At 51.6% G+C, this 24,604-nt stretch overlaps 9 protein-coding genes across 9 annotated transcripts; 8 read left to right on the top strand and 1 right to left on the bottom strand.

The window, feature by feature from the left end:
* Window positions 1-702: 702 nt before the first annotated feature.
* NECHADRAFT_50333 (uncharacterized protein) lies at window positions 703-2,092 on the top strand (the record flags this gene model as incomplete). Its single annotated transcript, XM_003039985.1, has 2 exons — window positions 703-805; window positions 858-2,092. 2 exons carry the CDS (start codon window positions 703-705, stop codon window positions 2,090-2,092), a joined length of 1,338 nt encoding a protein of 445 aa, XP_003040031.1.
* A 3,058-nt stretch (window positions 2,093-5,150) lies between these two features.
* Window positions 5,151-6,422, top strand: NECHADRAFT_106414 (uncharacterized protein; the record flags this gene model as incomplete). Its single annotated transcript, XM_003039984.1, has 3 exons — window positions 5,151-5,270; window positions 5,324-5,681; window positions 5,734-6,422. The coding sequence occupies 3 exons, from the start codon at window positions 5,151-5,153 to the stop codon at window positions 6,420-6,422; spliced, it is 1,167 nt and encodes a 388-aa protein (XP_003040030.1).
* A 3,102-nt stretch (window positions 6,423-9,524) lies between these two features.
* NECHADRAFT_85651 (uncharacterized protein) lies at window positions 9,525-10,420 on the top strand (the record flags this gene model as incomplete). Its single annotated transcript, XM_003039983.1, has 2 exons — window positions 9,525-9,575; window positions 9,632-10,420. The coding sequence occupies 2 exons, from the start codon at window positions 9,525-9,527 to the stop codon at window positions 10,418-10,420; spliced, it is 840 nt and encodes a 279-aa protein (XP_003040029.1).
* Window positions 10,421-11,613: 1,193 nt separating this feature from the next.
* On the top strand, window positions 11,614-12,375 carry NECHADRAFT_102855 (uncharacterized protein). Its single transcript, XM_003039982.1, has 2 exons — window positions 11,614-11,896; window positions 11,945-12,375. The coding sequence occupies exons 1-2, from the start codon at window positions 11,667-11,669 to the stop codon at window positions 12,273-12,275; spliced, it is 561 nt and encodes a 186-aa protein (XP_003040028.1). The 5' UTR covers window positions 11,614-11,666; the 3' UTR covers window positions 12,276-12,375.
* Window positions 12,376-14,410: 2,035 nt separating this feature from the next.
* On the top strand, window positions 14,411-16,151 carry NECHADRAFT_85649 (uncharacterized protein; the record flags this gene model as incomplete). The annotated part of the gene is made up of 4 exons (XM_003039981.1): window positions 14,411-14,505; window positions 14,557-15,463; window positions 15,676-15,879; window positions 15,912-16,151. The coding sequence occupies 4 exons, from the start codon at window positions 14,411-14,413 to the stop codon at window positions 16,149-16,151; spliced, it is 1,446 nt and encodes a 481-aa protein (XP_003040027.1).
* Window positions 16,152-17,185: 1,034 nt separating this feature from the next.
* On the top strand, window positions 17,186-18,702 carry NECHADRAFT_85648 (uncharacterized protein; the record flags this gene model as incomplete). The annotated part of the gene is made up of 7 exons (XM_003039980.1): window positions 17,186-17,274; window positions 17,377-17,473; window positions 17,557-17,807; window positions 17,920-18,016; window positions 18,090-18,125; window positions 18,239-18,406; window positions 18,457-18,702. 7 exons carry the CDS (start codon window positions 17,186-17,188, stop codon window positions 18,700-18,702), a joined length of 984 nt encoding a protein of 327 aa, XP_003040026.1.
* Window positions 18,703-20,008: 1,306 nt separating this feature from the next.
* Window positions 20,009-20,950, top strand: NECHADRAFT_85647 (uncharacterized protein; the record flags this gene model as incomplete). The annotated part of the gene is made up of 1 exon (XM_003039979.1): window positions 20,009-20,950. One exon carries the CDS (start codon window positions 20,009-20,011, stop codon window positions 20,948-20,950), a length of 942 nt encoding a protein of 313 aa, XP_003040025.1.
* A 564-nt stretch (window positions 20,951-21,514) lies between these two features.
* Window positions 21,515-22,371, top strand: NECHADRAFT_49910 (uncharacterized protein; the record flags this gene model as incomplete). The annotated part of the gene is made up of 3 exons (XM_003039978.1): window positions 21,515-21,811; window positions 21,833-22,050; window positions 22,098-22,371. The coding sequence occupies 3 exons, from the start codon at window positions 21,515-21,517 to the stop codon at window positions 22,369-22,371; spliced, it is 789 nt and encodes a 262-aa protein (XP_003040024.1).
* A 264-nt stretch (window positions 22,372-22,635) lies between these two features.
* NECHADRAFT_49969 (uncharacterized protein) lies at window positions 22,636-24,088 on the bottom strand (the record flags this gene model as incomplete). Its single annotated transcript, XM_003039776.1, has 3 exons — window positions 22,636-22,772; window positions 22,842-23,931; window positions 23,981-24,088. The coding sequence occupies 3 exons, from the start codon at window positions 24,086-24,088 to the stop codon at window positions 22,636-22,638; spliced, it is 1,335 nt and encodes a 444-aa protein (XP_003039822.1).
* Between the last annotated feature and the right edge of the window lie 516 nt (window positions 24,089-24,604).

The raw sequence follows: 24,604 nt of genomic DNA, 5'->3' as shown, positions 1-24,604 counted from the left end.
CGGTGGTGAGTGCTGTGTGGAGGAGTTACGCTCTAGCTGGACGCCATGCTAGTAACACAGGGCACAAAGAAAGCCGCACAAGCCATCAGTACAAAGGCCTTCGCTTATCTTCCTCCCAAGGTAGCTGGCGTTGTATAATAAAATTAACAAAGTATTGTCTCTTTTTAGGATATGTCTTTGTTGTTTTTCATGATATCTTTTCTAAAATTACTCACATTTTTTGAGAGGATTCAACATATCCTTTACCGTTCTGGCGTGCGTTATCCTACACTCTCGCACCCAGTCGTGCCCAGTAATGCCTTGAAGCTACTACTGTTTCAAGATGTTTGGTCTTTAGTAACCATTGCGCGATGCCGAGCCTCGCCCCATGTCGAGGAACCGACGATCGATCTCGGTGAAACCCACAGGGGATCTCGGTCAGCAAGCTCCCGTCGGCCCCACTCGGCTCCCGGACCCCCGAGTCAGCATGATCAACGTCATGAGGACGGACCTCTTATCTCGTGACCACCCCAAGCTAAACCTACAACCCTTATCGCCAACACCCTTCACGACGCCCCCTAGCGAAGAGTTGAAGCCCTTCTCGCCCTCAATCGCCAAGCGCAATGTCGGTTGCACTCTCATACCTATCGCGAGAGTGCTGATTGCGAACTATCCGTCGTCGTCATGTCAGGCGCGTCACCTTCTTCGTCGGGGCTGCTTCCCATGCCAGGCTCGCCTTCGTCTTCATGGGCTGTCTACAAGGCGAAAATTGCGGCTATACTGGGACATAGGGATATGAAGGTGATTGTGGCCTTTTGGCTATTCGGTAAGGCGAGAATACCCCTATTACAACAACCTACTGATCAGGAATGTGCCAGGCCTCATCAACAACGTCCTGTATGTCATCATCTTATCGGCCGCTCAAGATCTCGTCGGTTCGCTTCCGAAAGGTGTCGTCCTCCTTGCCGATGTACTCCCCTCGTTCCTCACGAAGCTCGTCGCGCCATACTTTATCCATCGCATCTCGTATCGCATCCGTATCCTCATATTCATCGCTCTATCCGCGGTCGGCATGCTCATGGTGGCCCTGACTCCCCGAACACAATCAGTCGCCATTAAACTTGTCGGAGTCGTCCTCGCGAGTATAAGTGCTGGAGGCGGAGAGCTGAGCTTCCTGGGTCTTACACACTTTTACGGACCGATCAGCCTCGCTGGCTGGGGGTCTGGTACTGGTGCTGCAGGCTTGGTTGGCGCGGGGCTCTATGTGGTGTTCACGGACTGGTGGGGTTTAAGCGTCAGAGATAGCTTGCTGATCTCGGCGTGCTTCCCCGCGATCATGTTCATCAGCTTCTTCGTCATCCTCCCACTGGGACCTTTGAAGGAGGGGACTAGACGGAAAGGTTATGATGCTCTTCCCGAGCGAGACCTGGAGGATGAAGACGTGGACAACATGGACCAAGGAACTGCCTCGTCGGCTCTCCTCGCTCCGGGACCGTCTGTCGCATCGACTGCGTTCTCTGCCAACAACACGTCGGCGCCACTCACTCTCAAGGACAGGCTGAAGAAGGCGAAGGGCCTGTTCATCCCATACATGTGCCCTTTGTTGCTTGTGTACGTGGCAGAGTACACCATCAACCAAGGAGTAGCACCGACTCTGCTGTTCCCTCTGAATGAGTCTCCCTTCGATGAGTTCCGCGGCTTCTACCCGTTCTACGGGTTCCTCTACCAGCTCGGTGTCTTCATTTCGCGATCCTCGACACCCTTCCTTCGCATCCATCACCTCTACCTCCCGTCGTTCTTGCAGGTTGCCAACCTCATCCTTCTAACCCTACACGCGATGTACTTCTTTATTCCCTCGGTGTACATTGTGTTTATCGTCATCTTCTGGGAAGGTCTGCTAGGTGGAGGCGTATACGTCAACTGCTTTGCCGAGATCATGGAAAACGTCCCACCAGAGGAACGCGAGTTCAGCTTGGGAGCGACAACCGTCAGCGATAGTGGGGGTATCTCCATTGCAGGCATCATCAGCATCATCATGGAGACTAGATTATGTGATTACCAGGTGGCGCATGGTAGGGATTGGTGTCGGCGGATACATGCTCAGGGGAGTTAGGTCGTCGGACTTTGATACCCAATACATCTGGCGTTATGTCCGGGTAAGTTTGATACATATATCTGTATCTCGGTTACATACAACGTATATACTGGATCATGCATTGCATGCAGGGGAGTTCTTCAGGTTATCTAGCTTTGTTCGTTGGTCAAATACAATCCCGGGACATGTATCCGTACCCCGGCCTTGCAAACCTCGGGGAAAGCAAAACTAAGGAACGTGCCTCTATGTCCGCGCCAAAACGTTTATCCTTGCTTGGTTATTTTGATCACCTCTTAATGGTCGATAAGCGGGATTACATCTATCTCGTATGGGGCGGTTTATTGTGACAGTTGACTCAAAACCCTGCGATGGCAACCCCCGGGACAAGTTCATTACACCGCTTTCCAGCTATTGTTAGGGAGCCTGGAAAACAAAAGTCTTGCTCGCTTGTCTCAGTCCTTGAGACGATCCGGGGGCCCGTTTACTGGTATGGTATTGCTCCTGAAGGAAGAGAACTGGATCTTGATGCGAAACATGGGATGACAGAGAGCAGCCAATGAATCGGAAACACAGGCGACCAGAGACAGGTCTCCGCGTCCCCGTCTCCAGTTAAGATACGTCCAGATACTGTACCATGAGGGGCAAGGAGCTCCCTGCGGCGAAAAAGGGACGACGAGTTTAATTACCTGCAGGCGGCATAGCCGGGCTTTATCACGAGTTGGCGGGATCCGGCTTGGCATTTTTGTGGTTCGAGATGAAGTCATTCCCGAAAAGTATCTATTCTGCGCTCCCCGAGAACTTTGGTCCTCGGGATAGGTAAGATCTGAATTGGGTTTTCGAGGCCAAGGATACGGAGTGGACGGGTTGCTCGGTGGAAAGTTTCATTGCCGGGACAAGCGACGCGATGGCTTTGAAGGAGGAGACGAACAACGCCATCTCCGTTGACAGCTGCAGAACCAGTTCGAACACGCCAAGAGGCTCAACACGCGGAAGAGCAAGAGTTATTCTATATACGAGTTGAAGGCAGGAGACTTGTGATGGTATATCACGATGCCCAGACCAGATACGAGACCGGTGCATCCAAGCGAATTACGTTAACCGACAGCGAAGGTGACAAGATGATGGCGATAACGTCGCATCGTGACTCTTGACCGTAAATGGCCTAGCGCTGACCGGGCCACTTCCTACCCAGTTTCACTCCCCTGCGAGATGAAAAGAGAGTTGGTGATCAGCAAATTCTCTATCCCACGCTAGGCTCGCATTGCATTGATCCAGTGAGACGCGGCCCAGGCGCTACGGGAAGCGCTGACGCGAAGGGAAGGGGGGAGGAAGGAGGAGGAAAGTCCCCGCTCAGCTTGCTGACATCAGAAATCGTGTTGGTTTGCGAGGACCCCCTGGAAGGGCTGAGATGGATGGATGAAGACCGTGGCACCGTGGGTCTGGAGAATGATGCTTGTCAGCCGCAAGGCCCAAATTCATTGCAGTTAACCATGAGGCTTGAAGATTCTGAAACGATCAGGCCTTTTTCTCGCTGATCTCGATTTTTATAACCGAGTCAAGGCTTCGAGTTTTGCGATGCAGGGGAGCGTGTTCTCGGGAAGCAATGCGGCTTACGGCATTATTGCAGGGAGACCAAGACTTTGAGAATGGCGTGCCGCCGAGATTCTACCTTTTCAAGGGATACTAAATGCCTCAGAACAATGATCATCATTCTTTTTGAAGGTAGGGGCTACAATAATTCATCGCCTCCTGAATTTCCTGGGGGAGGAAACTGCACCTCTTACCGGAATGGCATCAGATCCTCTTGGTCTGCATCGAAGAAAAAAAAAGGCCAAGCCTCATCTCCGCCATGGCCGACGTTGCAGCCAAAGTGCACCCATAAGCCTCATCCTGATTGGTCAGACGAGAATGCAATCAAGGCCGGGGCCATGCAAGCGCGTGCTGGGCTTGCCATCCAATGTTTGGCACAGATTTGAAGAAATGAGTTCTTGCCCCCTATCAGAGATGCAAGTCTGCGGGGAAAAAGGCCTTGGAAATTGCAATGTCGAAATTGTTCAGTGGGATCTTCTCGGAGAGATGATACAAGGTGATAAACCATAATTCAAGCTTCTCCTTTTTGTCTCACGATGGAGCCCAACAGCGCAGTCAGTGGCTGGTCTACAGGGCTGAGTCAGCCACCAAGAGCCGTCTGTCTTCCAGCACTTGAGCCTGAATGTTCAGGGGGTTTATCCAGCGCTGAATGAGGATGGATGGAGCAAAGTGTCCACCTCGCCGAGGCCAGCGAAAAAGGAGACGTGCTCCCCCTGATTCACTAGGGAACAAGTCAAATCGCCACCTCCAAACATTCGCCAAGTTGACTCCATGCCCATCCCATGCCCATCTCATCCATGCCTTGACCCGCCTTCCGCTTCCTTCCTTCCCGAGTGAGAGGTCTGCTGCTGTTTCGTGCCACGCCATTCGCCAGGTCGCCACCCGCCCCCCTTCCAAAAAGCGTTTGGGGCGTTCCTGCCTTGCACTTGCAGTTGCCTTGCTGTCTGTCGCTAGGCTGTGGGTGGTTCCGTAGCGCATGGTCCACGGTCCTTGCTTGAGTTGAGAGGTCAAGTCCGCCGGGCGCTCCTTCCTTCACTCCACAAGCCAAAATCAACTCGCTTCTTCCTCTCATCATCATCCTCCCCCCCGGGCCCCCTCGTCCTTTGCCCCCCCCCCTTCCCCTGTTCAGATTTAATTAATCCCAGCAAGAGGAGCCTTATCTGAACCTTGTCCCTTTATTCTGTTCATTTTTCACTTCCTCCTTCCCTCACCGTCCCCAGTCTCCGTCTGTCTTCTCTTCTCTTCTTCGACCCCCTGGTAATTTGCTTGGCCCGCCAAACGTCGCGCCGCGCTTCGGGTTGATTTTTATTGCGTGTCCTCGTCGGCGCCATCCACTCGCTCTCTTCTTCCCACCCGGTCCGCTTCGCTTCGTTCGTATTTCTTCGTCCCTCTTTTTAACTGCACGGCTCGTATCGCAGCACGCATCGCAATCCCCATTCTCTCTCTCCAGTCATTCAAGTCTGCGACAGAGGCGGTTATTGCGACCATGTTCGGACAAGTGCGTACAAATCGGTCGACGGCCTTAATGGCCGCCACCATCATCTTCCTCGTGGCTTTTGTTGGCCTTGCCTACAACCACTTGGATAAGTGGGAGCCTCCTGCTGATGTGTGAGTTCTCATCCTTTTGCGACTGATCTAGGTTGATCTGGCGGCTAACAGAATGGAATCTACAGGACCGATACCGACACCGTCGTTGAGGAGCCTCATGGCGCTTTCTCCAAGCCCGATCACCCTTCCAACGCTTCGACCGAGCTGGGCGATTACTACCTGAAGTACATCATGAGGCCTTCGGTCGGTCCTACTACTCCCACATACGCGGCCTTTGGCGCGTTCCCCTTCGAGCTGCCCGCCGACCCCAAGTGGACTGAGCTCGTTGGCGAGGACCTGTGCATCATTGATCTCGACAACCGACCTTTCAACGAACCCGGCCAGATCTTCTCCCCCGATTTGATGAGCTGGGACCGCGGCTCCGAGGTTCACGGTCTGTCCGCCGGTGTCTTGAACCACTGGGTTTACTGTGCGTTTTGCCCTTGTCCCGAAACTCTGCTCTTGTTGCTAATTCTTACCAGCCAAGATCCACGGTTACAAGTACTACTATGTCGACATTACCGATCCCTTTGAGGACCGCCGCAACTCGTGGAAGAAGCCCCCGATCCTGACCAAGATCCTCAAGAAGCACAAGGCCTGCATCTTCCTCGACTCTGATGCCATCTTCAACCGCCTCGACCTCCCCTTCGAGTGGCTCATGAACTACTGGCAGCTTCACCCCGACACCAACTCGATGGCCCTCGCTGCCGATCCCAACGCCAAGAACAACCAGGATAAGTTTGGAAAGGTTTATCTCAACACTGGTTTCATCATTCTCCAGAACAACGAGAAGACGTTCGAGATCCTTAAGGAGTGGGAGGACTGCCCCAACGAGGGCGGCAAGCACCCCGAGTGTGTCGATTTCCGAAAGAACCGCCCCGGAAAGCCTACTGACCAGGGTGGCTTCGGTACCTACATCCGCTACGATTACCCCAAGGACATCAAGGAGCTCAAGTGCACTGAGGCCAACGGCTTCCCAGAGAGCCGCTCGGGATGCGATGGCAAGTTCATCAAGCATCTCTGGACCGGAAAGAAGGACCACATCAAGGTGGCCATCGGCCAGCAGCTCCCTGGTGTGTTGCTCGAGACTTTCCACCGACAGTTCATGGACGAGAAGAAGGACTTCTTCGTGTCCGAGAGGGACCTGATGGGTGCACCTGACGCCGAATGAAATGCTTAACGAAGTAATAAAAGGCGGGCATGACATGGGGATGGCTTTGAATCTTTTTAATAACTGTACTATACCATCCAGGAGAGGGTTCCTCTCCAAGGGGTTTCACGGTGTTCTTGGGAGTGTTATGGTTGCTTATGGCCTTGACCGTTGAATTAGGGAAACTTGGATTTCCCATGATGCAAGATCAAATCATGCGTTTCTAGGAGACGAACGGAATCTACGCAATGACTCGGGTATATATGAAACGAGGCAATAGGGAATATCAGAGTTATGGATCTCTACGACGGCTTGGCTGTGGATGTGTATGTCTTGATCGCGTGTTGATCATTTTGGTTGAGCTGGGGGACAGAGATGGTGCTCCTAGCCACCTAACTCTTATGATAATAATAATATTAAGAAATGAATATGTTTTCCAATCAAAGGGCTGTGAATATTGGGCGAAGGAAGAAGGAATGTCTCATTGAAGTTTCATGCCTCGCAAGAATCGCCTTGTCAGAGGACCCAGTCGGTTATCGACTCCACGTGGCAAAGCTACCCTATGCCATGAGAAAATGCAACGAAGGGTTTCCACTGTTGAAGGCTGGTATGAAATAAAGCATTGTCAAATATGCAATGCGTTTCTTACTTGTTCACAGACATTCGCAAGATGTGTTGTTTCTGGTCGCTCTTGACCGAGTCGAGCGTGTGTGGTCTTTAACTCTTATTGGCATAACATGCCAAGTGGCCTGCATCCAACGCATTGAAACCCTTCCTAATGGATGCCAACCAAGACTTTTTTCACTGTAGCACACCTTCCAACGTCGCCATCTGATCATTGCACAAACTTGACACGAGACGTTACCGCCCAAGCAGCGATGACACCACTTCCAACCACAGGCCGGACGCCCCAGTCCAAGATCTTGGCGTCGGGAATCGGCAAGCCTTTTGCGTGTCGGTGCAGATCGTCTCTTGGTCCGCTGACGATATCGTAAATACTCTTGGCATCGCCTCTACATACAGGAGGCCTCTATATATTATCGAGGAGTTGAGTTCAGTGTTGGTCCTGTAATCGCGTAGTTCCCGTTGATCCTTTCTACGTGCTGCTGAGCCTCGTGTCCTGAAATAGCGCTGACGGTAGACGTCGGGAGGTTCCGGTTACGTGCTCAGATGGGATGCGACACGGCTTTGATGTGCTCTGCCCTCGATTTTCAAAGGGGATTGACGTAGCACCTCTTCCCTCGCTGGGTCAATGGGCTTTGTGAAGGAAATGGGGCATGTTGCTGCTGAATAGCAACAGCTTCGAGGAGGAAGGATTGAGGACCAAGACGGAAGACAATATGAACCTGAATGAACAGCTGTAGGGATTCACATAAAATTGAGAGGACATCAAAGAGACTCTCGGCTATCGATGTGTTGATAGCTCGATCTGAGGCGTACGTTCTGGTGGCCGAAGCACGCATGTCCCATCTACAGATGGTCATAGATTATGATCATCTCCTCTTTATTTTATGAGTATCTACTCTATTCTTATGATGATTTAGTTTTTATTTTATGACTAACTACTCCTAAGTTTGTACTCATCCCTTCCTTCGTGCACGACAAAACGTGTTCCATCAGAGGAATTCTGTATCTTATCACATGACTGAGGTTTATCGAAGGCCATTCAGATGTGAAAGCATGAACAAGAAGAACCCGTACGAAAGATTGAAGGTCTTGAAATGATTACCTATCTGTCAAGATCACGAAGTTTTTCGAGTCAGGTTGTGGTGTTGCGGTTGCAAGGGTGGAGGTCGCTCCTGCCTCACCTGTGGCAGCCACTGCAGACCCACCCGAGTTTAGCCACATGGTGCCTTCCCTCGCATCAACGACGCGGGAACGTTGAGGAAACAAACATCACCCTCCTCATCAATTTCATCAGCGAACATACTTCCACACTAACAACTCAACTTGCCAGCAAATGGTTTGATTGCGCTGCACATGCTTGACCGGCGCGACGGGAAAGTTTCCCGACTACAATATGCGGAAAACGTTGCAACGATGAGAGAGTGATGGAGTCCTGGCGCATCTGGCCGAGTGCACCGCTCAGAAATCAAGCGAATTCCCAGCGGACAAGTCGACATGCCAGCAATGGCAGCACCAGCAGGTCCAATGTGAACGACAATTTCACGTACTGTTTAACTCTCTTTTCAAAATTTCGGAAATCTTCAACTTCTTGAGTCGCAGTTCCAGTTCGCCGAGGATGAAGACGATGTTCCTAATGATAACCAACCACTCTCGCACCACGTTGAACTCACGGCGAGAGCGCTAGGGATAACGACAACGGAGAAGACATACGCTGGACTTCTTCTCTCTCGGGTGGCAGCAAGCTCCATTAAGGAAAAACTCTTGAATTTTCTCTCCCAGCCAACTGCTCCCGCCGACAAGTCGCTCACCCCCCTTGATGCGTTTCACGGCGTACAAGACCGCAAGGATTGGGACGTGCATTGTCCAATAGTGAAAGAGAGGCTGGATCAACTTTGTCAGGAGATCCAGGAGGTTTCCAACGGGGAGGTTGACATCCCAGCATTGGCGGCACCATGAGTACGACCTGGCGTGAGAATTATTTCTTCCCGCGGATTTTCAAGGGACGTCGAGAGCGCAATGCGGGCGTTACTTACACCCGACAACGACGTCCCGCAATACAAAGTACTCGCATGTCATGGACCCGGACAACCCATGCCTTAGAACCCAACAAGTATGTTTGCGTTGTTGTCATTTTCGGTGTTATCTCATCTAACATGTCGTAAAGGTCAAGATTGGGCTGAACCCTTCCGTCCTCACTTTCAATGTGATTCCAATCCGAATGAAGTGCGATCCAAAATCGAGCCCAGACTGGAAGGACGAGTCCACCAATTGGCCGAGGATTGAACAAGCATGCATCAAGTTCGCAAGCGACTTGTTGCAGGAAAGCCGGATCATTATTGTGATAGGAGAAGCACAATTTTCCGACACTTGCTCCATCCTTCAATCCCAGGGGTTTTCGCTCAGGCAATTACAAGTCCACTACAAGCTTGTATGAAGGGACACGCAGTGGAGGTCTGCAAGATCAGGTACAGTGGGCGCAGCGCCGTCGAAGAAGAAATGTCCGGCAACGTCCCCCACATCTTCATCGCCATGGACGCCTCTCGCCAAGTTCGTCGAGTTATTTTCCGATCGTTCCATGGTCAATACGCCTTCCGCAACGACAGCCTTCGTCGGGGTGCCTTTGGGATGTGATCTACATCGCCGCCTGTGAAATGGCTGGTGTTGAGATCCACAAACACACCTTTTTTGAGTATCGCGCAATGGTTACTCAAGACCGAACACATAGCAGCCTCAAGGCCATGGTGGGCCAAGTTACCGATCACAGCATGTGGAAGGCTCTCCAGCGACGAGAGAGCGATGGTGTTGACCTCGTGACGATCCCTCTACTCAAGGAGCTGTTCCCTCGACTCCTGGCAAAAGTTCCGGCTCTGGTAGCAAACATGGAAGATGCAGTCTCCAAGGGGTACAGCCCCCTTTACGCCATCACTTCCCACTTCAGTAGCCTAACGGTGGCTACGAAGACCAAGCGCCAGGCCACAGAGGCACCTCCCACAAAGGTGCCTCCGGCGAAGAAGCAGTTGTCGACCTGCCAGAGCACTCACCTGCAATCCGACAAACACCATGCTTCAATCAATAAAGGGAATGCGACAAAAAAGGGAATGCTCAAGAGCAAGTACCAAGCCTTTATGGGCTCGTATACCGTTCAGCGCATACTTGCCAATCGGGGAAAGTGTCCTGTCACGCCGGAAGCAGCCAAAGCACTTCCCAGAATCGATCGAATCGTTGGCTGGCACGATGCCAGTGAGGGCAGACGACTAAGCACCGACCTCTGCCAGTTTGTCGTATTTCGGTCGAAGACTGCGTCCTTTGGTCGACCGGAGTCATATACGTATGGAAGGGGGCTACGGATGGTAATTGTACATGAATGGGAAGCCCGGTCCTTGATAGGTTAACTGAGCCAGAAGATCGTACATGAATGGGAGGGGATGGCTGCTGGTCTGTTGCCAGACCCCGACCTCGAAGGACCGTCCACCCGGATCAAAGAACCATTCTCGTCTAAGATTAGTTGAAAAGATGTGATAAATTCAGAAGATAGCAACTATAAATTTTATATACTTTTTATCATGACTCGTCATACAGTCTGAGTGGGGTTAAAAGAGCTGGCTCCGTCTAGCCTGACCGTTCGTAACCTAACACCAACCACACAGGGAACCAACCAAGGAACTATCAGCGCTGGATGTCAATGATAACATAGATATCTAACGATGTATTGGGAGCTATGAGAGACATCTACGACACCTCAGCTGCTGCGTCCTGGAACACCGCAAATGGTGCAGCCTTGGAGGGATCTCAGGGGCACCCTACGTTCCACGTCAATCGGTTAAACGGTAATATCTTCCAGCTTCTTAACTTATCCCCTCGCCGGTCTTATGTTGATAGGAGGGCTCGAAATCTAGTCCTATGTATACCTAGGAACGGGTGGGTTCGAATCAGGATCACGCTCTGAACCTTGCGTGCGTCGAAATTGTTTCCGGTCGCCTTGGTGTTTGAGGTGAGCGATATGTTGAGCTTTCTCGACTTGCTAGATGAGATGTTCTTATCGGCCATTGTGGTGGCTTCAATCTCATTGACATTGTCGCTGCCATCGATCGACGTGATCCCTCCCGGTGGGAATATGTTCTTGCGCTGCGCCAGTCTGTTGCCGACTTCGACTCTGTTCCGGTTCGCACCGAAGTCGTTTATCCTAGCACGTCATATTTCCTTGCTATAATTGCCCTCTCTAGTCGGTCATGGTGATATTGGCGATGTCTCTAGTTATCCGGGTCATGTTGTCAATCAGGTCAAAGAGACTCCTCTCAGGCTTGATGCGCCATCAGCAGCTTCGCATTCTTGGAGCCAACCCTCATCAAGATCCATAGAAGACGTGGCAGCAGATAATAATTCTTTCGAGATCCATGATATTCTGAGAAACATGTTAGATTCAGGCTGCTGGGGGCGGTCTCTGGTACTAGTTCCACATTTTCATCGCGGTGATGAAATCATCGACGAAAGAATGAAATCATATAGATGACATCATTTCGACCGCAATCACTACAAATAGCCAACAAGAGACTGCTTCTAGAGCTGAATGGATCAGATTCATCATCCTCAACACTTTATTCATTACACAAAGAAAAAAGCGCACTTACCACATCCACAATGTCCAACTACGAACAGATCGCAAAGCAGGCCGAGCAGGACCTGAACACTTATCAGGCCAAGACCGGCAACGCCCGACGTCAAGATGCGGACAATGCTGGCGTGAATCCCCGTGCTGAGAATCAGTTTGAGGGAGCTCAGGTCGAGTTTGGCGATGAGCTTAGCATGAACCGAGGCTACAACAAGCGCATCCCTCCTAGTGAGGGCGGTATCCTTGATGACCGAGGCCGGTAAGTACACTCGCTCTCTTTTAAATGGTAGTAACTTACGCTTAGTAGACAAGCTCGTGGAGAGCAGTATGAAGGCGAGGGAGGCCCTATAGATAAGCTTAACCAGTCGTACCAGCAGCAGGGCGGCCAGAACGACAACGATGTTGTCGGCGGTCGCGTGCCCCAGACATCTGGCTTGGGCAGTGCTGGAGATATCGCATCTCAGGGCCAGGAGGCGACACGCGCTAATGTCGGACGGAACCCTCCCGGGCCTGGAGGCTCTCAGTTCAAGGGCGAGGACTATTATCAGCCCGAGAGCGTGCCTGATAGCATCTCGGCTGAGGGTTGGGTTGCTCCCGATAGCGTGACGCAGGCGAGCAGGGAGAGTGAGCGACCGTAGAAGTATCAATAGTGTGGTTGGAATTGTATCCTGTATGAGTATCTTGAGTAGTTTGTAAGACTTGAACGATGAATACCTGAATCTTACCACGTTCGAAGAGGCTAGCCAGCGCTCGTTTGATGTTGATCAACCGTCGCGCGATCCTCAAATGATGTGTGTCTTGAGGAGGTCTCGATACCGGCCTTTTCACACGCTGCACTGCACATGTCGTCTCAAATCGCGCCTGAATAATGAACAGGGGATAGAAGCGAGGTTTCGATGTCTTTGTGGTCTTGAAAGTAGCGAGCGAGAGGGTGTGTCGTGCGTAGCAAGGTACCGGATCGGATCTGTCAGAAGGAATCAGTATTGCATGCCACGCAGAGCATAGCAGTAGTAAGACAAATCCTGTCTGTCACTCCTAGGAGTCTTTTCCCTTGTGAAATGTGGGCGTTATCCTGCTGCTCCTTTGTCGGGAAAGAATGTGAACACATCGTGAACGTTGGCGGGGCTTTGAGAGATGCTGAACATGATGCCATGCGATCGCATCTTTGGACTGCCGACTTTTTTGTACCAACTAAATATATGTATACCAACTAGACTCCATCGTCTGCAAACCTTGGATTATCTAGGCGCCCTTTGTGCGGCTGAGAGAAGAGTGCCTGACACCTCCCCCCTGAAAACGCCCCCTGAAGCGATCGCAGACCGACCGATACACTCCTACTGAGCAAAACACCGATGTTGAACACAAACGATATTTCTATTCCGACTCGAATTATGCACGCGTTTGTTTACAATACGCTATTGTAAACGCGGGCCTGAGAATTGTGCAGTCGCGTAGCGCCAAACGGCTGCAGCCTGTTGACACTGCTCAAACCAACCTCAGATTCAACCTCAGAAAAGATCCACCGTCCGCCTATTGTCGACACAGTTTCTAGCTTCACGCAAACGCTGTGGTTCAGGCACTGTGCAGCAGCTACTTTATCTTTCTTTCCACTTCTCAACATCGCGACACGACTCTTCCTTTGCATCTTTCTTGATCATCGATGCCTTTCGTTTTTCCAACCTGAAGAGCTACTGTCATCGTATATCGATTTCCTCCATCGCTGAGAACGTCCTCTGAGCACTCTCTTCTTTGAAGCTCGTCATTCGCCTTGCTTTCTCTCTCTCCAAGCATCATCGGCCGATTCTCTTTCTTGCGTGCGCTCTCACACCCCTGCGAAGGACAAATCGTAAGGAAGAACGACTCGTACCTTATCTTAACCCTTGTTTGGTATTAGCTACGATATCTCTCGAGCTGGATCATCGGATCATCGCCCTCCATCCGCCATCTTCAGCATACTTGCCGTCGGGACCAAGGATTATTTTCTCACGAGAGTAGTCTGTGGCACACCTCCCCCCTTCTTCATTCACTGAATGATAGAAGAGACTTCCCAACTGAGGACTTCGGCGACTTTTCATCTGACTTCACCTTCCTATCCTCCCCGATCATCCGTCAACACGACAGCGACACCTTGATCCTGAATGGTCCTTGGTTTCGGATAGGGATTTACTGCATCGTCAAGAACCGCCTCTGTCTCTCTTCATTCGACTTGTTCATTTACCGCAAGTGTCTTCCGTGCTGAGTTCTATCCTACCGAAGATCGTCGACAGCCTTCTTGCTTTGTCACTTTTACTCTCACCTCTTGGAGACCTACGCGTTGCGGAAGAAAGCTTCGGCGTTTATTTTCATATCCCTTATTCATTCACCGAGAAGTAACCAGAGACTTCTTTACATCCAAAGCCTCTTGAAGACCTCCGATTTGCGTCCGAACTCCCTTCCATTCGCACAAACATCCTCGTACGCGTAGCTGCTACGTCACTGCCCCTGAGCCGACAGAGTTTCTTCACTTTTGATCGTCGTAAGTAGCCGACTGTGTTTCTGAAACCCTCTCAACTAATATCCGGCTTAGCGGCGACGTTAGGAGACACTCTGATTGTCTCTCCTCCTACTCCCTTATTTTAATCACACCCTCGTGTTCGTTTCGTCCGAGTGCTGTCCGTTGAGCTCGATCGCGGCTTCTTGGCTCAGCAATCAGGCATTTGATACTCGCCGACAGAATCACCACAAACGATCTTCACCCGTTTTTCGACATTTCGTCTTTTGAGCACTTGACAAGATGGCCCCGTCTAGACCGACAACTCCTCAACGGAGATCGGCTAGCCCAGCATCGTCCGATTCAAGTGACAAAACGGTAACCAACAGCCCTACTCGGTATGCCCCCAGGCATCGGCTGGTGTCAGCTGCTTCGATCAAGAAGCCTAGCCCCAGAAGCTTCCGAATGTTTCCAAAGCTCCCTCTCGAGGTTCAGGACCTCATCTGGAAAGAGGTCCTGGACCTTGACGCCGCAACGGTGCACGGAGTAGAGATCCGACGCTCGACAACAGATCAGCCTGCTACAATGGTACGGACCGCTCTGTGGAACTCCGATTCAGGGATGGAGAGAACCGAGATTTACCCCATCCGCGACGCCCTACACGAAACCTGCCGTAGATCAAGAGCAGCAAAGAGAAGAGAGAATCGAGTATGGAGGGCCCAAGTGCCATATCAATTGGAATCAGACACGCCATGGGTGCCGGGTCAACAGGCAGACCTGTCACGGGATCTCTTTATAGTCTCGAATGATCTGCAAGAGGACATTAAAGAATCCGAGAGAGTATCTGGGGTTCTTTACGCCGGCGTGACGTGGGAGGGTATGTGGGACCTCCACGTTGCTGAAAGACTGGAAAAGGTCGTCGACCTTTTCCCAGACGCAGAAGTTATCTACGTCGTCGTCACAGCCAACTTGACAATCCATCCTCATCTAGAGGCTTGGAAAAGTGAGAAATCACATATTCTGGAGGATTATCTGAGGGAATGCGAAGGCACAGCGTCCAACGACACCAAGATTGAATTTCTTTCGAAAGACTTGGTGTATCGGGAGATTTCTGCCGAGAACCTCTCCGAGATGGGTGGGCTCCATGAGCCGCTTTCATACATCAATGTATTCTATGAAAGATTTGACCTCAAGTGCGAAGAGGCCAGGGCAGAGGCTAAGGCTAAGGCAGAGAAAGAAGCGGAAGCGGAGGAAGCTGAGGAGGTGGAGGTGGAGGGAGGCAAGGATGTGGAGGTGGAAGTCGAAGAATGGCGGAGACCGGTCATCAGGGTGATGACGTGGGAAAAATCTCATAGAGTGAGCCCACGTTTCTCCTGATGGCCGGCCCGACCAGAACTTGTCAGGGAGAATTCGGATGACGGTGATGTGCAAAAAGGGACTCAGAGTGTTGTTGTGTGATTCATGTAAGAGAGGAGACACGGCGCAAAGGGGGAATTTGTTATTTAGACATTGAGAAAATGCTCATAAATAAGATGAGCTGAATCTGCTCTGTTCTGTTATACTTCTAGACTTATGCCTGCTGTACCACTGTGAAAGTTCACGAAGACCCGGCGCGTCCGTTGTTGACTCCTAGCACTTCAACCGAGACCATGCGTCTTGTAAATCTTGACTGTCCCCAACCAGCCCCCGGTATGAGGAGGATCGTTGGAAGGCCCTGGCTGCAGGATCTCCGCTGTAACATCATGTTAGATCACTGCCGTCAAGATGACTTGGTAATAACATACGGCTGTGTGCCATCGAACAGCCCTCCTCTCCACATAGAGAATGTCAACAATTTGTTGACTTGGGGTCAGCGGCAGCGAGCCAGGAGCCACATTCGGGCTCGGCGCAGAGGGTGCAGTGGGAGCTGGGGGCGCGGGAGCAGGCACATTGTGGAGGGGGAGGCCTGGGCCGGTCGAGGAGGAGGAGGCTCGGTTGCCACGGCGACTACGGCGTGCCATTGTTGCGAATCTTGAATATTGGTCTGCTCAGAGTCATTTCTTAACACATGTGTCCCCTTTGGCAAGTTCGGCCGCAGGACTAGGCAGGGATGGCAAGGGGGAGACCAACGGCAGAGTCAGTGTGCGGAACAGACGAGTTGGGCTGGCACGAGTGGTTGAAGCGCGACTGGACGAGATAGAAGCCAACGCCTCTGTTGTCAACGTTGAAAGAGTTCTGAATAAACCAGGGGATAAACTTTCTGAAGCCAATCCCCTTGAGGGAAACTGTGCATCGAAGGTGTGTATCTTGGATCACCGCCTCTTTGCAAAACATCTTTCTAGGCCGCGGGCGATTGTTATGGCCACCGGCAGTGGCCTAAAGACCGAAACCCGGTCTGAAGGGCCAGAGTAAGGATGGCACTGCGCAATTGCCGTTGAAGATCAAGGGCCAAGGCGTGAGACGGCGGTCGCCAGTCAGTTGGTACTGGCCTGTCACTATCAGCACTCATTAGCCGGGTATTTCCACTGAGATCGAAGCTTGAATGTCTAACCTGCCTTCATCGTGTCCGAGGCTTGTTCTCCAAAGGTGGTGAACAAGACTAAGACTAAGGTTTTGCGTTGGTAGCTGGGTTCGAGGAGAGACGCTCAAAGATGAGGGTGCGGGTGGTAGCGAGGTGCGCTGGCGAGGAAACAACTTGGTGAAATGCCAAGAAGGCAGTGTCCAAGGGAATGGAGGTCGTTTCATGACAGGATTGACGGGGTGAGAGCTTGGGGGGGATTTGATGATGTTTGAAGGAGGAGAGGGTGGAAGAAAAGGAAACCTCAGGCACGATGCGAGGTGGTAGCCCACATGGTTCGGGCTCACCAGAGCAGAACGGAGTCCTCTGTCCCCTTGGGCATGGCATCTTGTACTTGAAGCAGAAACTGTCTTGATCTGTATGTGATTCTCTACCAAGATTGGACAGAGAGAGACTAAAGGTACAAGGCGTCCGCGTGATGGATCCCAGGCGTTAGGCGGGCAGTGCCAGTCGACAGGAGCTTTGGCACTACTAGCGGGGAGCCGTTTGCTGAAAATTATAGGGGGTCCATTCACTAAACAATGGCACTCGCATCCATGGCCGGCTCTCAACTCGCCTGGACAGTCCATTCATCCATGGGGGCCCTGGATCTATTGGAACTTGCCCGGCCGTAGGTAAGTGGACCATCACGACGAAGGCCGATGTGGTCGGGGAAACGTGCCCAGCACCTTGGCCGATACCATGCGATCTGGGCACCCTTGGACGCTCCCAGAAAACAGCAAAAGCACCCCGAGCCGATACAGAGACGACAAGACCACGATGAGGAGATTGGCTATATCACTCTACAAGTGCTTTACCCCGACGAAGAGGTAAGCTGGTGGTAGGAATACCGCAGGGAAGGCCGAACCTCATTTCTGACCTTCGGAATTTAGTTTTACTGTCGATAGAAGAGTTTGAGAATCCGCAAGACGAGGATAAGAGACTCTTACCGACAGCTACCTACCACGAGAACGATCCCTCCCGAGTATTCCTGCCCGAGCCCCTGAGGACCATGACACATCTACGGCCGAGTGGCATCGCAAGTCTGCGCCTCGCTCCACGAGTATTGATCACCTCGCAGGAACCAGAAAGACTCTCGCCTTCGACGTCCTGGTCTGAAACCGAGCTTGTTCTTCTATTCGTACCCATTGATCCCAGTCCTGGGTGAAAAAAGGTAGCTGCAGCGCAATTCGAGGCCATGGTTGACCAAGTTTGCTCGTTCAACTATGAACAGTAGGAAGCATGCATAGTATCCAGCTTCTTGTATTCTTGGCAGATCAAGCTCCGTCTCTGAGGTTAGTTGTGCGATGTTTCCCACGGTTTGGCCTCTGAGCGAGGGTCTCCGCGACAGGGCCAGGGGTACCGATGGCATGGTATTTCTTTTCGACATTGAGCTCTTAAGAGATTCGACTGTCGTTTTTGAGCTAATTGTGACACCTTGAACAGATTCTCCGATTCATTGGCCCGATCCGACGACGCGACGTACGCCCCGAGCACTCGGGTGAGCTTTAGGGATGGCAACTCCAAGCAGCTTGGCTTTCAAAGAACCCGGAAGGATGAGAGTGTTTTTCGAATTAATTTATCACGAAGTCAAGGCTTCGGGGGCCCTGTCGATCTACGATGCGCTGGGGGTGTTCGTCTCGTTCGCTGCGCCAGTGGCTGAATGCTTGGGTTGGAGATTACGACGATCTGGACAAGAGGTCTCCCCTTTCGCGACCGGAAGACATTTTGAAGCCTCCAATGTCTACAGAGAAAGGTTTGAAGTGAGTTATCTGCCCTGAAACGAGCTGTTACTCTGCTGACGATGCGTCAGGCACTGGCAATGGCACCCTTCTCACTCCGAGACCACGACCACAAAGAAGCACATGGCGGCACAAGTACACCGAGAAAAGAAAACGAATATCCTGATCCGCGAGGCATCCATATCTCGGATCTTGAGCCACGCTTTCCGACCGTTGACCGACGAGTTCCCAGGGCACCGAAGCCACCCCCTTTCCCGCTCTTGTCGTGCGGCCTTGATGATAGATCTACCAAATACCGCACAAAGCTTACAGTGTGAGCGATATAAAGGATTCTTTTCTACGATGGTGTGCGTATACAGGGGGCAGTGTCTTGCTTCGGCCACCATGCCCCTTACCTTGGGTGAGGAGCAGGCGCTTCTGGCTTCAGATTCTTGGTAGGATTCTTGGCAGACGATTTCGTAATGTATGCGTATTGTAATTTTCGAGGCTCAATTCGACCAAGAGTGCTTTATGTTGGGCATTGTCGTGGGTAGTCATTCGTTGTCTCCTTTGTCACCTCGTGAGGTGAACAATGTATCATCACCACCTGGGAAGAAGGAAGCATGAGGGTCTCGGCCACTTGGGCGCACGTCATTGTAAGCAGTCTTTATTCTCGATGTATCGTGAGAATGGGATTCCAAACGTCCTCAGCAAGGTGATCCCTGGACATCATAGGCCATCCAGCATGTTTCCGGGACTCGCCTCCGTACCGCCTACATCGCATCACCACGGACATGGCACATAACCCGCACGCAGATACAGACAAATTACAGCTCGGGGTGATGTAATTCTGTAATGGGGAGCCTCAGGGCCTTCTAAGTTAGTCTTAGAGGCCATGCCCCCCTATATCCAGTATCGTGCGCTGCCCACTGCATCTCGTCCCCTACGGCCCCCCCGCCAGTGCTGGAGCTTAGCCTCATCCTCAGATGCGTTTGTGACAGTGATTCACTGTCACTGTCGATGTAAACAAACAAATTCCATCCTCAGGCTCATTCTTCCACGCTTCTCTCTTCTTTTCTATTCCTCACATCTTTCTTCTTCCTCCCCTTCTCTCCCAAACATTTCTCTCATCCAAACCTCTCTTCATCTACACCACAATCACCTCTCTCTCTTCATCCGTTCAAGCAATCATCTCAGCCTTTGGCTGGTCGATACTTGACTGGATTCTCTTCATTTTCGTCAACCGCAAGGTGCACGCGTCCAACGTCCTTCATCGCTAGCAAGCCCTGTTTTGATAAAGCCCCCTCCTCAGTACGATACCTCTGAACGCCAGACGCATCTGTACCGCCCTCAAATCTCACTCTTATTCATCTGTTTAAGCAATCATCTCAGCCCCTAGTTGGTCGATGCTTGACTGGATCTTCTGCCTTTTTATTAAACTCAAGGAGTACGCGCCTGACGTCCTCCGTCGCTGGTAATCTTTGCTTTGCTAAAGCACTATTCCCACCACGGTGTCTCTAGACGCCAGACGCATCTGCACTCGCTTGGGTCATCGCCCAAAACTATACCTTCACAATCGTCTGCCATCGCTCTGCCACCTATCGACTTGAAACTAGATCGCATACTAGCATCACGTCGCTCATCATGGCGCTAAACCTGGCATCATCCGCTCACACAACCGCCGCTGCCCCCCTGGCCACCATGGATCATCCTACTGGCTCGGCCCTTACTACCTTTCACATCTTCCCCAAGCTCCCACAAGAACTACAGAACCGAATCTGGGCTCTTGCCATCGATGTGGACGAACCACGAGGGTACAACTGCGCATTCACATGTACCAAGATCGAAGGCACGACGACCTTCCGTTGGGGGTTGCGAAAGATCCGGCAGCCAGACCCCCCGTTCATTGGACTCAATGGACGGACACGAAAGATTATGTCCGCAGGACGCGCTGCAGCCAAAGTTGCCAAGCTCGAGTGGAAAAACTGGAAGCCCGAAATACTCTTCAAGCTGGAGGACCGTTCGAATGTGGGCGATCCCATGTCGCTTATCAAAGCCGAGTCGGACACTACTCCAAAGATTGTTGTGAATGCTGCAAAGGATCTGATGGTCATACCCAACCTTGGAAGATCCAAGGTTCGGCCTGGTGTTGTCCAGACCTTCCTGCCACACCATATCCTGGCACATCATTCTGACTCTAGACTCCTGGGCAACCCTGGTAAGCTGTGGTTCAGACTTATGAACATGCTACCCCTGTGTCCGGATATTCGCATCCTCTACATTATCATTCACGACTTTGCAGCTGCGCAGGCAGAGCCGCTGGCGGAAAACTTCGGATCGACTGCCGGACATTTACTTGAGCGGTACAAGCGGGAACTCAGAGAGGTCGAGCCACATTCTTCCTCGACAACCTATCCGCTGGGAGATCGAATCTACTATGAGATCAAGCCTGAGGACTTTCCTCGCACTCAGGAGTTCATTGGGCTTTTGCAGGATATTTCGCACGTGCTCGGGTGGCACGTTGGGCAATACAAGGATCGCGAGCAACGACTGGCGATCCGCTTCATGACCTGGCGCTATGCCTGAGAGCGAGGCCTTTCCTAGCATTGTCAAATGCTCTTCCTAGCCTTGTCAAATGCTCTTCCTAGCATTGTCAAATGCTCTCACTTGGAGGAACATGATGGAAACTGAACATGGTATGGAACAAAGGTATTCGGTTCGGCGAGGTAAGAACACTTGATTGGAATTCGGAACATGAGGCGTTAGGGGATTACGGTACGGAAAACAAAGGACTCGGATTGGACTGTATGACAATGATTGACGACCTGTACAATATCAAAATGTATATGACTTGTATTTGAGCTGTACCAACATCAACCAGACATTTGAGGTTGTCCCAAGTGAAGCCATCACCAAGTGAAGTTGAAGATGCCGAAGCCCGGCCGAGCCCGGACCCGGTAAAAAACCGGCCCAATTTTTTTTTATCTCTCCATGACAAAGACAGAACCCAAGCCAATCCATCCCGGCGCATTACCATTCATCCTCATCACGACGAATTACGCCATCACGACTTGCCATTGAACTCTTCCACGAAACGATTCCGTAGCACAAATTGTCGATTGATTACACCGACTCGAGAACCGAGACGCAATGGCCGACGACAACTCTGCCTGTCCCGTCGATCACAAGGCCCGCGAGGCCTGGCTTGAACAAGCTCGTCAGGCTGAAGCCGCAAAGGCGCAAGCACAACCTGCAAAGTGTCCCGTCGATCATACTGCGCAAGCGAAGCCCAAGTCGTGGTCACAAACCCTCACATCATACCTCCCGTGGTCCTCTTCGCCTGCGCCTCCCCCCGCCCAGCATCCTCCGACGCCCCACGGTGGCCTAGATACCGATCGCGTTGTTTCTACGATTCCGCGAAAATCTGGAGGTCCTGCTGTATGTCCAGTGGACCATGGAAAGGAGGAGCCTGCGAAACCTGCGAATCATGAGATGGAGACGGGTTTGGACCCTTCGGGCAACTGGGTATATCCTTCAGAAAAGATGTTTTTCGATGCCATGAAACGCAAGGGATATGATGCGCGAGTGGCGGATATGAAGACTGTGGTTCCTATTCACAATGCTGTGAATGAAAGAGCATGGAAGGAGATTAAGGAGTGGGAGGCTCCCTATCTAAAGGGCACCAAGTAAGCCTCCAATCCTCTTATTCTATCCGAAATACTAACTTTCCAAGATGCGATGGACCCAAGCTTGAGTCCTTTGCCAACAAGATGGACCGCATGACGCCTACTGCCCGCATCAACACTATCCTCGGCTACACGGCGCCCTTTGACCGACACGACTGGGTCATTGATCGCTGTGGCACCCGGGTTGACTATGTCATTGACTTTTACGCCGGGCGGCCAGACAACAAGGGCGGACCCAGTTTCTACTTGGACGTGCGACCAAAGTTGAATACGTGGGAGGGTGTCAAGATGCGAGCCATGAGGTGGGCATATTTGGCGTAGGATGTGTATGCATATGTGTTGTATGAAAAGCTGTATGATGAATGAACTGTAATTGGGCGTTGGGAAAATGTACAACATGGAAAGGCATATAGAAAAGGCGTAACGAGTCTGGGGGACTCTAGCAAAATCTCCAATGTATCATTTGAGAGCTCTCTTGAGCTGCATCTCTGGGTATTACTCTACACATGACAAACTATCGCGCGAATGAGGCGATCCCCTTTTCCCTTGACGCCAAAACTCCATGTAACCCATACCAGTTTGTATCTACTGGTCCTTCTTGTCTTCATGCTGGATGGCCATGCGAACAGGCGCTTCGGTTTCAAAAGCCTGAGACGCCAGGTTCCAGCCCTTGGCAAGCATCGCCTCCCAAAGCTCACGATCGTCATACTTTTGCTGATAATCTTCATCGATCTGATCATCATCCTTCTTGGATTCGGTGTTCCAGTTGCTAGGGCGAGAACTTTTACCACAGAAGATGCGATCGAGTCTCTCGGTGTAGCCCTTGCCCTTATCCATCTGCCAGGCAATCTCCATGGCCATGAACCAAGCGCTGATGGCATGGACGGCCTCGGAGTCCTTCCAGAGCATGATCTTGATTGGAATGTGTTTGTGGCTTGCGTGGGACCAGATGAACAGGGTGCTCATCAGACCGTCGAGGATGGCGATATTAACGCGAGCTTCCTGGCCTCCCATGGCGTTTCCGAAGCTATCAGCCATCTCGATGCGAGCGATACGCTGTCCGTGTTGGTTTCGAACAACAGGGCTCCAGAAGAGGATGCTTTCGCGGCGGGCGACTTCATTAGGAGTCAAAACGTTTCCTGACTTGAGATACTCCTTGTATAGGATCGTGGCGCGCTGTCGGTTGAGAACGTTCATGCAGACGCTGCGGACGCCCAGATAATTCATCCACAAGTGAGCGAGGACAAGAACCGTCATCAAATAAACAACGCTCGTGTGGTCTTCAACATGCTTGACGACGAATGTGCCGACGAGTAAGCCTACCAAGCCGACTGCAGTCTCCTGGCTGGCCTCCTTTGCGTTGAGTTCGGCGAGGTTGTCGTGTTTTGCAAAGTGAACACTCAGAGCAGCCTTGCTCGCTCCACCCGCAACACCACAAAGGGCACGAAGAGCTTCACCAGAAGTAAGAGCCAAGATCTTGCCGTAAGGACCAAAGTAAGGACTGTAAAGCTCCATGAAGAAGGCCGTATCGTTGAAAAGATCAGCCAGGAAACGGTACCGCTTAGCATCAGGTTCAATCCGAAGACCAAACTGCTGAGCAAAAATGATGGTGGCGACACGAGACATGGCATCCTTGAGGACTGTGAGAAGCATGGCAAATGTGGCGGACGAGTTGGCATCTCCGACACCGAGGCCCTGGAGGAGGGCTCTGTTTGCGAGGAGAGCGGTGATGGTGGAGAAGAAGGCCTGCAGAGAGTCGAAGAATTGATAGGCGAGGTAATCATCCGAGACAGAATGGGGGTATCCAACGGGGAGAAAAGCGTCCATGAGAATCTTGCGCATCGAGCGCTTGAAAAGGCTGGGCTTGGCCTTGCGGATGATCTATCGTGAATGTCAGCGGCAGCTCTACCTGTGGTGGAGGACGACGTACGCGGTTGCTGGGCATATGCACCCAGCGGCGGGCGACATTTCCTGACTTGTCGAGGTCGATGACTTCGACCTCGCGGCCGCGACCGAGGTGCTTTGTGAGGCCTTCCATCGCGATGGTGTTGATGCGAGGAGGAGATGAGCTGGGGTTGTGAGAGAGAAGCGTCACTTGTGGCACAGTGCTCAAACAGCTACCCCAGACTCATCACTGCTCTTCGTTTGACAAGGCCAACATAATGGTTACCTAACCGTAGGGACTAAAAATGAAGATGAAAAAAGTACGACACATTTTTTTTATTCTATCGGAGCCATCTATCCTCATTTGAACCCATCTACTTCTCTTCTGGCGAGCATCTCCTGTCGTTGAGGTGCATCTTGCTGCAGATGCTGGTGATGTTGTCTCAAGTCTTGTAAGACGACTGGGTATGGACCTCCAGACATCATGATGGACAGCATTCTTCTCGTATTTACAAGAGGCAATCTAATGGAATTGATAACCCCAACCCCCAAAAAGAGTGGTTTTTAGGTGGATGGTAGGTTTTTAGGTAGCGCCTGGTCAGCGGTGGATTTAGGTGAGCGGATAGAAGAAGAAGGTTTATAGGAGCTGAGTTTAGGAGAGGTTTACCAC

Source organism: Fusarium vanettenii (genome assembly GCF_000151355.1).
Source record: "Fusarium vanettenii 77-13-4 chromosome 10 genomic scaffold NECHAsca_82_chr10_2_0, whole genome shotgun sequence".
In the NCBI taxonomy this organism is placed as follows: Eukaryota; Fungi; Ascomycota; class Sordariomycetes; order Hypocreales; family Nectriaceae; genus Fusarium; species Fusarium vanettenii.
This window is presented reverse-complemented; position numbering and strand designations above follow the sequence as displayed.